The 17,944-nt window shown below is 40.2% G+C and overlaps 1 protein-coding gene across 1 annotated transcript; it reads right to left on the reverse strand.

Annotated features, from left to right (window-relative positions):
• Positions 1-107: 107 nt before the first annotated feature.
• On the reverse strand, positions 108-16,046 carry Cbr-pad-1 (the record flags this gene model as incomplete). Its single annotated transcript, XM_002646065.1, has 13 exons — positions 108-221; positions 813-1,333; positions 2,746-2,908; positions 4,344-5,124; positions 6,198-7,229; positions 7,975-8,618; positions 9,375-11,344; positions 12,302-12,361; positions 12,806-13,847; positions 14,132-14,321; positions 14,571-14,829; positions 15,579-15,672; positions 15,894-16,046. The coding sequence occupies 13 exons, from the start codon at positions 16,044-16,046 to the stop codon at positions 108-110; spliced, it is 7,023 nt and encodes a 2,340-aa protein (XP_002646111.1).
• Between the last annotated feature and the right edge of the window lie 1,898 nt (positions 16,047-17,944).

A 17,944-nucleotide genomic window follows, 5' to 3' on the forward strand; every position in this document is an offset into this window, starting at 1 on the left:
TTAGCATTTTAAGGGGGTATTTATCACAGGCGGTGTGCAGAAAAGGGGGGAAATGTACACAGTTTTTAAAGCAATCAAATAGAAAACAAAATTAATGGATAATATTTTCAGAATTGCAGATGCTCCGAGAAATCCACGTAGAGAGCTGATTCCAGACGAGCCACTGCGTTTTTGTAGGTCAGACTTCCCGAGAGTGCGTGGGCGTCGCGGAGAGGAGTGTTCTGGAAGAATTGGGATTTTTTTTCGAAAATTCCCGCGGAATTTCGGAATTTCGAAGTAATCCAATTTTGAAAAATTCGGTAATTCAGAATTTTCTGAAATTTGAGAATTTCGGAATATTCCGATTTTGCAAGTTTCCGAGCTCCCGAAAATCCAAAATTTCCAAAAATTGAAATGTTCCGATTTTCAAAAATTCGGAACTTTTTAAAATTTGAAAATTTCTGATTTTCGGAGTCTTGGAATTTTCCGATTTTCAGAAATTCGGAATTCTACGATTTCAAAAATTTCGGATTTTCTGATCTTGAAAGCTTCGGATTTCTCAAAATCGGAATATTCCGAAATTCTCAAAAACGGAAAATTTCGAAAATCCGATAATTTCAAAAATCCGAAATGTTCAAAATCGGAATATTCCGAAATTTTTAAATTTTTAAAATCGGAAAATTCCGAAATTCCAAAAATCCGAAAGTTTCCGAAGTTTTCAAAATCGGAAAATTTCGAAAATCCGAATTTTCAAAAATTTGGAATTTTCTGAATTTTCAAAAAATTCAAATTCCCGCCATCCCCATTCCCAAAAAATGGCCTCAAAAACTCACATTACTCTCGGGCACCGACTTATTCAAATTGGCAAGTGTATAGAAGAACGGTCGGAGCTCCTCGAAAGACGTCAGAATCTTCACAGCAGCCAACGACGCCGTATGATTGCTCATCGCATCGAATTCCCCATATTTTTTAGCGAGTAAATCGTTGATTCGCTCAGCGAACGGCTTAAAAATCTCCGTTTTATCCGCGGAGACAGACGAGACGAATGCCCAGTGGAACATTTGGAAATGCGACAGATAGCCGGCTGGTAGGGTGCACAGGGTCTCCAGAAGTTTGCACGCAGCCACGTACAACTGCATCCACTGGTCTGACGTGGAGCTTCCTTCTTGCTCTCCGTTGTTTTGAAGCTGTTGTTCCAGTTGGGACAACGCGTGGACCAATTCTGTCACCATAATTGGCCAAACACCAATTAGAGAGTGTGGGCGGAGTCGGAGGAGAAGGACACGGACGCACAGGAAGAATGAGGAACGGATCACTGGCGATTGGGAGACACGGAGGTTGTCGGAGAGGCGTTCTGGAAATTTTGGAGCATTTTTAAAGCCAGAATTTCTTGAAAATCAAGGAAAACTAGCGAATTTGCAATTTTGTAGTTTGTAGTTTGTAGCCCAAAAGTCATTTCTAGACAAAAACGAGCAAAAACGGTTGAAAATTGGCCGAGAAACGAAGATTTTACGTTCTACTGAGGCTTATGAAATTTCGTAGTTTATAGTTTCTAAGCCTCAGTAAACGTTTCCACATCGTTTCTCGGACATTTTTGGCTCATTTTCAACCGCTTTTTCCTAATTTTTGGCTCAAAAATTGTCATTTTCTGAGCTGAAAATGGATACAACGGACATCTGGAAATGCGGACAAACAGATTTTGACAGAATTTTTTGTTGAAAAATTTTCGAAATTTTTGAAAAAGAATGGTTTTTTTCTAAAAATTCTGAAAATTGTCTTTAAAATCCAAGTTCCCGCAAAAATTTCCCCAAATGTATAGTTTGTAGTTTGTAGTCAACACAAAATTTGAGTCATTTCTAGACAAAAACGGGCGAAAACGGTTGAAAATTCGCTGAAATACGAAGATTTTCAATTTTTACTGAGGCTTATGAAATTCCGTAGTTTATAGTCTCTAAGCCTCAGTAAAAGTTCCCACACCGTTTTTCGGTCATTTTTGGTTCATTTTCAACCATTTTTTACGGTATTTTGGTCTTATCAGAGCTCAAGGCATAGCGACTACAAACTACAAAAATTCATAAGCCTCAGTAAAACTCAAAATTCGTTTTTTTGACAAACGAATTTTTACCATACTTGCAAAATTCCGGGCCGGCCCGTCGAGAATTTTGGCGGGCCGGGCCGATGAAGTGCCCGGCCCGCTGTTTGTACAGCAGCTGATTTTTTTTGAATTTTTTCGAAAATTTGATAATTTTTTCAAAAATTTAATCGAAAACTTTATATTTTTTGACTACTTTCCACTTTGAAAACTTTGAAAAAATAAGTAACTTATTATCTTTTTTAATTCAAAAAAATGTCCCAATTTTTCATTGGAAATTTTTTTACTAAAAACGGCGGGCCGGGGAAATTGTCGCTTCGGCCCGACCCGGCCCGTTGCAAGTATGATTTTTACTGAGGCTTAGAAATGTTTGTAGTTTGTAGCCAACACAAAATTTGAGTCATTTCTAGACGAAAACGAGCGAAAACGGTTGAAAATTGGCTGAGAAGCGCGAAGATTCAAATTTTACTGAGGCGTATGAAATTATGTAGTTTGTAGTCTCTAAGCCTCAGTAAAACTTCAAATCGCCGTATTTCGGCTCATTTTCACCCGTTTTTCGTGATTTTTGGCTCTTTTTGAGCAATTTTTCGTGCTTATTCGCCTAAAAAGTCTCGATTTCGGCTTATTTTCAACCGTTTTCAATGATTTTCGGCTCAAAAATTCAGATTTCTCACCCTGAATATCGTTCATCTGTCCGTTGTACTGATCCAGCTGACTTCCGAACACAACAAACGTCAGTCGTTTGAGCGCCTGAGCTCTCGCCTCGTATTCCTGCTCCTTGGATGTCATGATGGAGAAGGAGGCGTTGGGAGAGTAGGATATGCTCTTGAGGAGGTCCTGAAAATAAGGAAAAATTGGAAAATTTTCGGCGGGAATTTGATTTTTTTTGAGACTTTAGAAACTGTTTGTCTGTATTTCCAGATGTCCGTTGGGTCTTTTTTCAGCTCAGAAAGTGCCAATTTTTTGGATTTTTTTCGAGAGTCCAAATGCTTCTTCGTTTTACTGAGGCTAAGCGACTACAAACTACAAAATTTGCTAAGCCTCAGTAAATTTTTTTTTGAAATTTCTAGAGTCAAAATTGATTTTTTCCTCGATTTTTTGCAAAATTATTAGACCTTTTTATGCTTTTCAGCTATTTTTGAAGATTCTTTTTCGATTTTTCCGAATATTTTTGTCTCAAATTTGACTTCTCGACAGGAAGATTACTGTAGAAAACCTTGTATTTTGTAGTTTTTCTTGCAATTTTTTTCTGCATTTTGACGTGGATGTGTATGCAAAATTCAAAACTACAAACTACACAAGAAAATTAGATTTCTACAGTAATCTACAGTAATCCTTTCAGAATTCCATCGAATTTCAGACGAAAAAATTAGGGAAAAAACTAGAACGAATCTTCAAAAATAGCTGAAAAACCTAAAAAGGTCTTGAAATTTTGCAAAAAATCAAAGAAAAAATCAAGTTTGACTCTCGAAATGCCAAAAAAAAATTACTGAGGCTTAGGAAATTTTGTAGTTTGTAGCCGCTTAGCCTCAGTAAAACGAAGGAGCGCGTTGATGTTTCTTACTGAGGTTTGGAGGCCACAAACTACAAAACAATCTTAAGCCTCAGTAAACCTGAGGAGCGCTTCGATGTTTTAACTGAGGCTAAGAGACTACAAACTACAACACATTCCTAAGCCTCAGTAAAATTGAAAGCTTCGCGTTTCTCAACCAATTTTCAACCGTTTTCGATCGTTTTTGTTTAGAAATGACTCAAAACTTGTGGACTACAAACTACAAAAGTTGCTAAGCCTCAGTAAAAGCTTCAAAGTCCCATTTTCATGATTTTTTCTCCAAAAGTTGTCAAATTTTTACCTTCAAACTCGTAATATCATATTTCATTAGCTGTAGTTTATAGTCCCTTAGCCTCAGTAAATTGTGGCAAACATTTTCCTGGGGCTGAGAGGCTACAAACTACAAGAGTTGTGAAGCCTCAGTAAAAACCAAAAATCGTTAAAAATCAAACATTTTCTTTAGGGAAAACTAGCAAAAACTGTATCTCTGCTTATTTTTGTCTGATTTTCAGTCATACTGGGACAGAAATTACTCAAATTTTGTGTCGATTACACACTATAAAAGTTGCTAAGCCTCAGTAAAAGCGATTTTCATGATTTTTTCTCCAAAAAATAGGATTTGAAAGCGATTTTCCTGATTTTTTGAGTTTAAAATCATCAAATTTCAGTCATTTTTCCCCACAAATTGTCAAATTTTGGTTTTTTTTTTCAAAAAAACACCTTAAAACTCGTCCTATCATGCGTCATCAGATGATCCGTCACCACCAACCACTGCTTCAACGCCGCGTGATCCATTTTGAAGAATCCCGAGTCCAGCAACAAATCCAACGTCGTCTTCTTCCACACCGGTCGCATGTACGAGTACGATGACATAGAAGCCAACAATTGGGAGCTGGCCAAGAAGAATCTCGCGTTTCTCGCATTTTTAGCCTTCAGATACGGTACTACGTTCGCCCAAACTGCTTGAAGAGTGGGTAGTACCTTATCCTTCTCATCAGATTTCGACACAGAATCCAGAAGATCCGTGAGCCTCTCAGCCAAAAGGAAAAGAGCTTGAGTACTGTGTGCTGGGTCCCTCCGATTGTTATTAGTATCCTTAATTGATGCTCTGAGGTTCGATGAGCTCTTTTTCTCAGCCTTCTCTGTGGTTGTACTAGTAGATCCACTGGTTATCGATCCTCCAGGCTTATTTATCAAGCTCAACGTGGAATTTCTGGTGCTCTGTGACGCTTCTGATGATAAATTCGATATGGAGCTCTGCATTTCGATTATCGGACTCTGTTCCACTGATCTGATGCTGTTTGAATTGATTGAAGACGTGCCGTGGTCTTGTTTCACGACTAGTGTTCTTTTGAGCCACGTGGTTGTCTCCAGTTGCCAGCCGACGATGGCGTTGACGGCTTCGGCGAGACGGGAGCACACTTCTTGCACGTTTCGATACATGGCCTTGTCCTCGACGATATAGGCTCCGCCCACGCATTTTACAAAGTCGCTGAGGATTCTGGAAAAAGTGGAACTTCGCTGATTTTCTTATTTTTTGTAGTTTGTAGTCTCTCCGGTGAACAATTTTAAGCTAAAAATTTCAGAGCTTATAATTTGTTAAAAATTTGAAATTTTCGGAAAATTGACATTTTCAAAAATTTTCAAATTTCGCAACAAATTGAAAATTTCTGATTTTCAGTTTTTGTAGTTTATAGTTTGTAGTATACAATTTTAAGAGAAAACATTTTCAGAAAAATTGACCTAAAAATCACGAAAAACGATTGAAAAACGAAAAAAACGAAATTAGAAGCTTCTCAAGTTTTTTTACTGAGGCTTAGGAAATTTTGTAGTTTGTAGTCGCTTATCCTCAGTAAACCTAGTTTCACTGTTAGTGAGGCTAAGAGGATACAAACTACAACAATTTTTTAAGCCTCAGTAAACCTTTTGATCGTCGGGAGTTCACGAAAATCGGCGGGTGTTTTTACTGAGGCTTAGCGACTACAAACTACAAAACATTCCTAAGCCTCAGTAAAATTTTAAAATCTTCGTATTTGAGCTAATTTTCAACCGTTTTCAGTCATTTTTGGACAGAAATGACTGAAATTTCGTAGGCTACAAACTACAAACCACTTCCTAAGCCTCAGTAAACATGTAAAATCGTTAAAAATCAAGCCAGACTACAAACTACAAAAAAGCATAAGCCTCAGTAAAATCGAAATCTTCGCGTTTCTCAGCTGATTTACAACCGTTTTCATTCATTTTTGGGCATACATGACTCAAATTTTCGTGAACTACAAACTACAAAAACTTCCTTAGCCTCAGTAAAAACTTAAGTCGCTGAAAATCGAGCGTTTTCTATGGGTAAACTAGCGGAAACTGGAAGTTCCTATATCTCAGTCAATTTTCAACCATTTCCAGTCATTTTTGAACAGAACTTACTCAAATATCGTGGACTACAAACTACAAAACATTCCTAAGCCTCAGTAAAAACTTAATGTCGTCCAAAATGAAGGATTTTCTGAGACAACTAGCAAAATATGTATCTCGTGTAGTTTTCGCTCGTTTTCATCCATTTTTGGACTAAAAACTCACACAAAAAGCAGGAAAACCGCTCTGGCTGATAGTGCTGATAACGGCGCTTCTGAGAACAACGAGAGCAATGAACTCCAACACAATCGGAGCTGCGTCTGAAGCACTGCCGACACACAAGAATGCACCAGCTCCAACAGGGGCTCTTCAGTGGGGAAATTCGTCTTATCAATCGTAGTAATTCCAACTTTATTGGCCTTGAAAGACGCTTCCCGGAGTGTAGAGTTCACTGAAGAGATCAAATCCTCAAATGGGATGACTTGAAGAGAAAGGAGCAAGTTTGTAATGTCCAGTTGGGCGCTAGAGTACTCAAATGTCGCTCTATCCGGATCCTGTTTCCTCAGGGTTACTGTAGGCTTTGCAGTGCTTCTTGTTAGCCAAACCAACGCTAGGGAAGTGAGGAAAGCGTGTTTGTGGTGCTGAGCAATTGGGGAGAGGAGATGAAGGACAAGTCGTCGGAGCTGATTGTTGGTTCCAATAGGTACCAAGGGATTCTGTGCTCTTCTGACAACCGTCCACACATTGCATACTGTAGCCAGACTATGCGGTAGGGAAGTCAGCATATCCGATTGCGCCTGCCTCCATCCATTCCCATGCTGTCTAGAACTCTCCATCTTCGAGCTGAGGACTCCTCCAGAATCTCCACTCATCGAGAACACCTTTCCCAGCTGTGAGAAGAGCTCTGTGGCCACTTTGGAGCCCGGAATCACGGACATCGCATGGCCAACCATTGAAGTAGACGAGGGAGTGGTGCCATCGTTGATCTGAGCAGCTCCAGATGATGTCATGACTCCTCCAGAAGTCGTCGTGGTGGTTGGAGCACTGTCTATCACACAGAAATGCACCAGCGTCGTTAGCGATTCCAGTGTCATTGCTAGATAGTTGGCCGGATAGCTGTCTGGTTCGTCTCTCGTCTCTCCTGGAGAATCTACGACGACGTCGGACGTCGGCGGATTCTCATAGGCCACACTCATCGCGTTCTCCATATTCTTGCATAGTTGTTCGACGACGCGGCAGACGATCGTGGCGAGGGATCTGAAATGTTCGATTTTGGATGGATTTTTGTAGTTTGTAGCGATTTTTTGTGCCAAAAACCATCAAAAACAGTTTAAAATGAGGCTAGATACGGCGATTTTAAGTATTACTGGGGCTAAGGGACTACAAACTACAAAAGCTCTCTAAGCCTCAGTGAAACCTTCCAATCGCTATAACTCGGCTCATTTAAATCAGTTTTTCATGATTTTTCTGGAGATTCGAAATGATGGCCTAACTTTTGCAAGTTGAGTTTTCTAGGCAACCATGCTGAAATTGCCTAGAAATCACACCTGGTTGTTATTAGGTTAATTCTGGGTCATTTTAGCATGATGGCTTAGAAAACTCAAACTGCAAAAGTTAGGCCATCATGTCATCTAGACTACAAACTACAAAAAGCATCCTAAGCCTCAGTAAAGCTTGTAATTCTTTTTCAGTTAAAAAAAACGAAACTTTCTAGAGTTTCTACTAGAGCCTCTTCTAGACTACAAACTACAATCCTCTCTAAGCCTCAGTAAAGCTTGTAGCTCGGTTTAAAGCCATCTGTTTTAGCTTGTTTTTAGCTCAAGAAAATCCAATTTTCCTGGCTAGACTACAAACTACAAAATTTTCTAAACCTCAGTAAATATTTAAAATTGTCGAAAATTCACGAAAATCAGGTAGTTTTCGACCGTTTTTATGCATTTTTGGACATAAGTGCCTTTTCTAGACTACAAACTACAAATTCCTTACGGTAAGGGGTCCTTACCTCTCAACCCACGGCAGAATCTGCACAACAAACTGCAGCCACATCTCATGCCGGTGTGGTTGCTTCTTCAACGCATTCAGCAATATCAATAGGAACGCTCGGAGCTCCACAGTCGACGCATGTCCATCCCGAGAAGACGTCCGATTGTTGAATGATTGATTGATAACAGACTGGATGATCGAATATCGATGTGTCGATTGGGCATCGGAGAATGTCGAGAATCCTCGTTTGATATCACATTCCAAGCGTATCGCATGCGATGTGAACGTCAGAAGACTCCTGTGATAAGCAGCTAGAAGAGGTAACAGTCTTCTGGATTCTCCAACAAGTCCTTCGTTGAATTTACTGATTGATACTGATAAGGGACCGCCCAGCTTCCCATTCTCCATTGGATTATGATCTACCGCAGTCAACAACAGGTGTAAAAGACACTTCTGGAGCTTCGATCGATTCAGAATGGTCTGAACGAACTGAACGAATTGTTTGGATTCGTGCTCATTGAGCATTGCTGATAGCTCTCGAAATAGTTCACATAGGAATTCCAGTGCCGAAATTTTACACTTCCAGAGGGAAGCCAAGTCGGCTTCGGTGACGGGGGAGATTGGAGAGTTGAGGAAGTAGGAACGGAGGAAGTGGAGAGAGATCTGCAAATTGGAGAGACTACAAACTACACTTTTTCTGTATTTTTTTTCTGTATTTTTCACTGAAAACGGTTGAAAATGAGCCTAAACACAATGCGAAAACGTTTACTGAGGCTAAGAGACTACAAACTACACTTTTTTGATTTTCCTATATTTTGTAGTTTGTAGTCTCTAGTGTACAACTTTAGGCTAAAAATGTCAGAAATTCTAATCAAAAAATCACGAAAAACAATTTTTTGAATTTTTACTGAGGCTTAGCAAATTTTGTAGTTTGTAGTCGCTTAGCCTCAGTAAACATAGCATCACTTTTACTGAGGCTCAGAGCCTACAAACTACAAAGCATTCTTAAGCCTCAGGAAATCTTCAAAGATCAGTTAATTTTATTGTCTTTTGCTGAGGCTTAGAGACTACAAACTACAAAAATTCCTAAGCCTCAGTAAAATAGGAACCTTCGCGTTTCTCAGTCAATTTTCAACCGTTTTCGCTCGTTTTTGTCTAGGAATGACTCAAATTTCCTAGACTACAAAATACGAAATTTCGTAAGCCTCAGTAAAAATTCAAAATCGTCAAAAATCCATCATTTTACATGCATTTTGAAATCATTATTCAAAAATTCCTCAGAGACTAAAAACTACAAAATTTCCTAAGCCTCAGTAAAAATCGAAATCGTTCTAACTCGGCTCAATTTTACACGTTTTTAGCTCAAAAAATTCCAATTTTTCCAGAGCCTCTCCTAGACTACAAACTACAAAAACCTACCGTAATCAACAATTCCAACAGCGTAAAATGCTTGTGTTTCTCCTCATCCGACGCCGGTGCCGACCAGAAATGCTGTCCAAGTATCGCGCGAACGTGTCGTTGCATGAGCTCAACCAGCGATTGCTCAGCCGAACCACCTTCAGAAGACGTTCCCGAAGACGTCGTCGTCCCAGAAGACACCAAACAATTGAGCAACATTCGATTCCCCGTGGCTCCACGTGGCGCCAAAAGTGCCGTAAGGATTCTGAAGGCCGTTTCTGCTCTAGCCAAGTCCACAACTTTTCCAGATTCTCCATAAAGGAGCATGTGGGTGTGCATCTCTTCGAAAAGTGAGGATCCAGAGGTTGATCCACCGGTAGAACTGGCTGAGGATACTGTACCTACTACTGTACCAGTCGGGAGGATGGTTTCCCGGGTGGATGACGTCGTGGCGGTGCCTCTGAGGGATTCCGTAGATGGTCGGAAGATTTCCGAGGTGTCAAAAGCACACAAATCCTTTTCTGTCATGTTAAATATTGATTCCTGAAGCGAATCTTGTCGTCTATGGCCTTTTTTGACTCGCTGGACGGCTGCGATAGGAGCCGGTCGATCTTCAGGGCTCTCCTCTTGCTCCTCATGCTCATTCAAGTTGAATCTGGCTCCCGATGCCTCTAGATTGCTCAGATTCAACAGATCATGTAGTCGTTCTCGTTCCTCATACTCCTGACAAACTTCGTCCACTAGAATCGCTAGAATATCCTTTACCACGTCTTCAGGACTCTCATTTCCCATGGAGAGGGTGTCTAGGGAATCAGTGTCGTCGTCAAACGCGGGAAGGACTTCTGTAGATGGGATGATGTGCGCTTGGAGGGCTTCAGAAGTCTCCTCGCCCGCCGAAGCCCTGAGCAATCGATTTCTGACTTCTGTGAGATAGGAAGCATCCGAATCCGCGCCAGAACCCGTTACATGGTATAGCCTCTGTTTTCCATCGATAGTCATCAGAGTCACAGCAGCGACGTCGCTTGGAATCGCTGAACAATCCTCGTTGGTTAACTTGGAGTCTTGTCGGATGTACTGAATCGAAATCCTAGCTGTCACAGGATTCATAAGCATCGTGGAGAGCATTTGAACGATTTTGGGGAGATCCTGATGCTTAGAGCAGTCTTGAAACCATGCAGAAGCTGCAGCTTTGAGCTCTGTTCTCGTTTTAGAGACACTCTCATCTGCCAAAACTCCCAGAAGAATCATAACAGCTCGATTGAAAGGCTTTCTGTAGATTCCACCAGCCTCTTCTAGGTTTCTAGTGAGCACCCAGACTCTGTGGAACGTCCTGGCAGCTTTTGTGCATACTAGATCATCTGTAGAGGTTAGAGCTTGCACTACAATGGATTCCACGTCACTGGATGCTTCTTGAGGTCTTCTAGAGTGTAGCTCGACTAGAAGACGTGCTAGGCGTTGTTGCTCACAACAGAATTTTCTAGAAGCGATGCCAAGCCACACGGCTTCTCCGCAAGTCCCAAACACCTTTCCTTGTTCGATAAACTGGATGTCACGACGGCCGAGAAGCGGTTTTAGGAGCACATGAGTCATTTCATCGTAGAAATCATCTTGTGGACGATGGGCGGCCTCTTCGTGTTGCTGTAGGACGGACACAGACTTGACGTAGATCTTGCAGAGGAGTTCTAGAAGGGATGCTCTCGCCGAGACATCTGAGCAATGACCATTCCGCATTTCCTTCAACCATCCGGGACCATCAATCACTTTTAGCATGTTCTTAAGCCATTGTTGAACTTCTGAAGGTACGTCTTCTGGATTATCAACGACGTCGAAGCCCAGATAGTAGATGGGGACTTCTAAGAAGGCGTTGAGGAGTGCTGTGGAGGCGTCGATGAGGGGAATCAGAGAGGGATCACGGCGAGTGGTGTAGATTTCGAAAATTGTGGAGAGGGCGGAGACACATTGGGTTAGGCAGGCGTCCGTTTGACTTCGTTCTGCAAGGATTGGGGATTTTTGGGATTTTCAGCTAGAGTTTTCATCTTAACGTGTTTGTCTGTCTGTCCGGATGTCCAAAAATCTATTTTTTTTTGGGATTTCCAGCGATTTTTTTTGGGGATTTTGCAGCTAGATTGCCAGTTAAACGTGTCTGTATGTCTGTCGGCTTGTCCAGATGTCCAATGTTTTATATCTGTAGTTCTGTCTGTCTGTCCACATGCCCACAAAACTCAATTTCGTGCTAAAATGGAAAAAAAGAGATGAAAAAAAAAGGATTTTTGGATTTTCAGCTGGAAATCGTGTCTGTCTGTCAGTCAGCTTGTCCCGATGCCTGAGATATCGATTTTCTGTTTGTCTGTCTGTCCAGATGTTTAGTTATTCTATTTCTGTAGTTCTGTCTGTCTGTCTGTTTGTCCAGTTTTAACCCCAAAAACCATACTTGTGAAATTTCGGCCCGGCCCGGTTCGGCCCGGCCCGCCCCGGGCCGGGCCGAGAGAAAATTTTCAGGGCCCGGCCCGGCGGCCCGGCAGAAAAAAAACAAAATTTTTGAAAAATGAATTTAAACAGCCGCCATTTTTGTCAAAGCGATAAACAACGCGAATGCGGAATTTCGGAGCATCGTATTTAAAACATTTTTTTTTGATTTTATTTATTGATTTTTAGAATGTATTGAAAAATAACTCGAAGAAAAAAAACACTGAATACCTTTTTTCGAAACAATGATTCAACTTTTCGCTCAAGATTTTGAAGTTCGCGGTAAACTTCCGGGCCGACCGGGCCGACCGGGCCGGTGAAATTCGTGTTTCGGCCCGGCCCGGCCCTTCACAAGTATGCCAAAAACCAATTTTTTCCAGAAAAAAGAGATTTTTCGAGATTCTCAGCGAGTTTTTCAGATTCTCTGTCTGTTTGTCTGTCCAAATGTCTCAAAAATGAAAAAATAAAACCAAAAACCGAACCATGCTCAATAGCGGTGACCTCCTGGCTCAGCGACAACGAGTCCTCGGCGATTTCGTCAACTAAAAAGAAAAATGGGTTAGGATTAGGGACCAAAAAAGGAAGGAAAAATTCCCAAAAACTCAGAAAAATAGAGATTAGGACGTTTTTGCATTATTGGGTTGTTTTGTTGCAAGTGCGCTCCAACAAACAACTCTAGTCGTTATTTCGTTAGAGCACACTTTCGTTAGACCATTTTTAGAAGATTTTCGTTGAAGCTTTTTCGTTAGAGCTGAAACTCGAGGTTTTCGGTAGAGCGCGTTTGCAATTTCGCAACTTATTACCTAATAAAACCGAATAAATGGTTAATGCAAATGCGCTCCGAAATTAGGTGTTTTCCGCTAAAAACGACCTATTTTAACCAAGCCTTCAAATTAGTAGATAATGCAAATGCGCTCCACCGAAATTTCGTTAGTTTTCAGCCAAATTTGGTCCAATTTAGACCCAAATTGGCCAAAACTTCCCACCTTCAATCGGCGATTGCGGATGCGCCGTTGAAATCTCCAGCAACTTCTGGCACACTGTGTAAAGCTTTAAAAGATCCTGCTGATCACACTCCGATATCAATGACTTATTCGACAGCCCCTCCAGTATCGTCTCCAGAAGACGTGGCAAGTGCTGTGTCCGTATGGCGGGGTCTGATTCGACATTGCTCATTTCTAGGCAGATGGAGACGACTTGGGAGAAGTCGTGGATCGATTTTTTGCCTTCTGACCCCTCCTCGACGATTCGCTGGTACCATGTTCCCAGGAAATTCCATAAGAAACCAGGTTCCAGGGAGTTTAGAAGCATATTGAACGTTTTGGAGAGCTCATCGACTCGCCGAGATTGGATAGATGGCTCTCCTTCTGGAGCAGTGACGTCTTCTGAATTCCCAGAGACCCCGGAATGCAAAGAATTCAAGTCTAAATGAAGTCCTTCTCGATCTCCAGGCTTTCTGGGTGGCTTTGAATCCGGTCGTTTCTTAATCAGCTTGATATTAGATCCCTGATGAAATTCCGCGGATTTTTTCAAAAAATCCGAGAACACAGTCTCCAGAATAGTTCTTCCTATATCCGCTCGGTCCTGTAGGTACAGTAGGAGTCGACAAACTCTCACTTCAGCGAATTGCACTTGCTCCGCCTCCTTCCGATCACCCCATATCGATTGTTGGGGATTTGCAAATGGAGTTTCAATGATATCCAGTGCCAAATATTGCTCCAGAGCTCCATGAACCAGTCCTAACACTTTCTCCTTGAAGAACGAGAGCTCCAAACCATCATCCGGTCCACCTAATCCCGAAACGCCACGTGTCTCGCCGCTTCGATTGATCAGCCACGTGTAGAGACGACGATTCAGAGACATATCACGACGAAGGACTACAAATAGGCATCGACGGAGCAGCTGGACAAAATCCTCATCTGTTAGATTCGTGGAATCCAATGGAAACGCTGCGCACAGAAAGTCTAGAAGATATCGTTGGACTAGTGGGGAGCCAGTGTCATCGGCAACTGCACAGAGGGCGGCGACCTGGAACATTTTTAGTTTGTAGTTTGTAGTTTGTAGCCTACAAATTTAGATTCATTTCTAGACAAAAACGAACGAAAACGGTTGAAAACGATCCGAGTTACGACGATATCAAGATTTTACTGAGGCTTAGGAATTCCTGTAGTTTGGATTTCGAGTTTACTGAGGCTTCCACTACAAACTACAAAATTTTCTAAGCCTCAGTAAAACTGAAAATTGCCGTATCTCGACTCATTTTCAACCGTTTTTAACCATTTTTTCGCGATTTTTTGGCTGAAAAAGTTTACCATATGATTAACATGATCTCCAACCAAATGAATCTGATCATCCAGACTTTTCAGCTTATCAAACTTTGCATTCACATAAATCATGGCCGGCAGTCTAACAGGTGGTGATCCAAGGATGGCTTGCCATAGACACGCGTAGAATGCTCGTGGACCAACTTTCTCGCAGACTCGATCCAGGAGAATGAATGATCTGAAATTGTAGTTTGTAGTCAAATTCTATAAATTTTGGTCTAAAAATCATTGAAAACGGTTGAAAACTAGCCGAGTTAGGGCGATATTCATTTTTACTGAGGCTTAGTAAATCTTGTAGTTTGTAGTCTTAGCCTCAGTGAAATCTTAAAATCATCGTAACTTGCCTAGTTTTCAACCGTTTTCAATGGTTTTTTCTTAATTTTTTGTAGTTTGTAGTCATTTTGTAGTCTTTGTAGCTTCTCTATACCTCTCATAAAACTCTGTTCCCTCCTCCAACGCCAACAAAACACCGCCAAGGAATCCGGGAAGTGCTGGTCGCAGGTTTGCTCCCAATGGCACCAAATAATTCTCAAAAATCGCGAAAAGCTCCGATTTTACTTTAATACCACAATGATCCATAAGTGGGAATAGGCCAACGGCGAACAGATAGAGACATTCGGGAAGCTTCGATGGTCCAAGAATTTCAAAGATGATTTTGTACGTTTCCAGTGCTTTCAGATGGACACCTGAAACGAAAATTATAGAAATTTTGGGGAATTTTTTGCTAAAAACGGGAAAAAGTGAGTGAAATAGAGCCGATTCTATGGCGATTTTCATTTTTACTGAGGCTTAGGAAATTTTGTAGTTTGTAGTCTATGAGTTTTGGTTTAAAATTCGTGATTTTTCTAGAGTTTTTCACTGAAAATCGTTATTTTTTGACCTAGAAATGTTTAAAAACCACTGAAGCGAGTGAAAATGAGCCGAAATACGGCGATTTTCATTTTTACTGAGTCTTAGAAAGTTTTGTAGTTTGTAGTCTCTTAGCCTCAGTAAAATCTTCAAATCCTCGTAACTTGACCAGTTTTCAACCGCTTTCGCTCGTTTTTGTCTAGAATTGATTCAAATTTTGTTGGCTACAAACTACAAAACATTCCTAAGTCTCAGTAAAAAATTCAACTGAGAAAAAACAGAAATTATTGAAAGAATCAAATTTTCAGTCAATTTCAGCAAATTTTTTCTGGATATTCGAAATTCTTATATTGTAGTTTGTAGTCGACAGGAAAATTCTAGAAATTTTGATCTAAAAACCACTAAAACGACTAAAATTGAGCCGAATTAGGGCGATTTTAATTTTTACTGAGGCTTATGAAATTCTTGTAGTTTGTAGTCGCTAAGCCTCAGTGAAATCTTTAGATCGTGGTAGCTCGGCTCGTTTTCGTCCGTTTTTCATGACTTTTGGACCAAAATTCGTGATTTTTTCGGTGAAAACCCTTACCCATGGGAAGTGCCGGATGTAGACATTGTGATAGACGTTTGGCGACGGTGACCCGATTCGGAATCGCACAATATTTTGCATTCGATTGGAATACCTGGAAAATGGGTTTTTTAGCTTGAAAATTGGAATTTTCGGCAATTTTGAAAGATTTTTTACCCAAAAAACCGAGTTTTGCACTAAAAAAATGCTTGTTTTCAGCCAGAAAAACGAAACTTTCAGGGTTTTTGAGATTTTCGCCCATAAACAGCCATTTTTCGGCTAGAAAACCCCAATTTTTGGTTTTTTAAACAGAAAAAAAATCGAGGAAAAACGCACTTTAGCCAATTTTCCCAGTGCCGAAATCAAATCCGCCCACTCATTCGGCGTTTCGAACGTTTTCAGTGCCTGATCGACGGCTTTTGCGAATGCCCGGTACTTGCTATCCTTCTCACGACCCGCTGGCACATCTCCACCCGACGCTGATGCCATTTTGTGTGTTTTTGAGAGCTGAAAGTACTTTTTGAATTTTGCGCCATAAAAGTGGGAAAATATCGGTAAAATTGGAGAAGAGAGCAATAAAACTGGCGAAAAATGACCCAAAATGGGATTTTTAAAGAGGAAAATTCCAGAAAAATTATCAAAAAAGGGAGAAAAATGACTGAAATTTGAATCTTTGAGAGCAAATTCCAGAAAAAAGGTTAAAAATTAGAGAGAAATGACCGAAATTCGGATTTTAAGAAAGAAAATTCTGGAAATTTTGATTTTTGAACTTCTGAAACGGCGATATAATTCCAGAAAAAAAGGCTAAATTTGACTGAAAAAGTGTGAGAGATGACGTGGCAAAAAATAGAGTTTGAAATTCTGAAAAACAGGTGAAAAACATTAAAAACAAATTTCGTAGTTTGTAGTTTCGACAATTTTCAATTAAAAATTGAAACATTTTGAGCCAAAAACCATCGAAAAAAGTTGAAAACTGGCCGAGTTACGAATATTTGAAGATTTTACTGAGGCTAAGAGACTACAAACTACAAATTCTTTTAGCCTCAGTAAAACTTAAAATCGCCGTAACTCGGCCAATTTCCAACGGTTTTTGCCCGCTTTTGCCTAGAAATGGCTCAAATTTTGTCGACTACAAACGACAATTAGTCCTGAGCCTCAGAAAAAAATTTTGAAAACATTTCATCTGTCAGAAATCCTGAAAAAACATGTGAAAACAATTTGGGAGATTTTTGTAGTTTGTAGTCTATGAATTTGTAACTAAACAGGAAAAAGTTTTCGAGCCAAGAATCATCGAAAATGGTTGAAAATGTGCCAAGATACGACGATTTCAAGTTTTACTGAGGATTAGTGACTACAAACTACAAAACTTCGCTAAGCCTCAGTAAAACTATAATTCGCTGTAACTCGGCTCATTTTGGGCCTATTTTTTTAGTTTTTTAGTACAAAAATGTCTCAGATTTTCTAAATTTGAATTGTTTCGCAGAAACTATAAACTACAGCATTTTCTAAACCTAGAAAAAAACACGAATTTTGGTCCAAAAATTATGGAAAACAGTGGAAAACTAGCCAAGTTACGACTACCATAGTTTTTACTGAGGCTTAGCGACTACAAACTACAAACCCCCTTAGCCTCAGTAAAACTTAAAATCTCCGTAACTCGGCTCATTTTGAACGTATTTTTTGGTTTTTCGGCTCGAAACGCCTCAATTTTTCTCAGGAATTTTCCGTGGAGAGGGACAGGTGGAAAAACATCTGAAAAATAAAAAAAAAAGAGAAAAAAAGAGGAAAATCTGATTTAAAGAAGGGATTATTCATATTCTTATGTCCCTAATGCTGGAAAAGGGTGAATAAAAAAGATTTTTGGATTTTCTAGGGATTTAAAAGGAAGAAATTAAGCCAATTTCGAATGAAATCAATTTCCCCGAGGTTTAGCAATTTTTGTAGTTTGTAGTTTCTTCGAAAAATTCAAATTAAATAAAAATTAGATAGGGGTTGAGTCATTTCTAGACAAAAACTAGCAAAATCGGTTCAAAACTAGCCGAGTTACGGTGATTTTAATATTTTACTGAGGCTTACACTACAAACTACAAGATTTGCTAAGCCTCAGTAAAACTTAAAACTGCCGTATCTCGTCTAATTCTCAACCATTTTTGTCGGTTTTTGGTACAAAATATCTGTCTTTCAACGCTTCAAACTACAAAACATCATAGGCCCCAGTTTCACTGTGGCTAAGCGACTACAAACTACAAAACTTGCTAAGCCTCAGTAAAAAAAAATTTCGCGTTTTTTCGCAAAAAAGAAGGCAACGTCATCTGTTTCTTCCACTTGAGGTGATTCTGAATTTCATAAGAAGGGGAAAAATGTCTTTTTTTTTCTTTTTTCTCTTT

Source organism: Caenorhabditis briggsae (genome assembly GCF_000004555.2).
Source record: "Caenorhabditis briggsae complete genome, chrI, whole genome shotgun sequence".
In the NCBI taxonomy this organism is placed as follows: Eukaryota; Metazoa; Nematoda; class Chromadorea; order Rhabditida; family Rhabditidae; genus Caenorhabditis; species Caenorhabditis briggsae.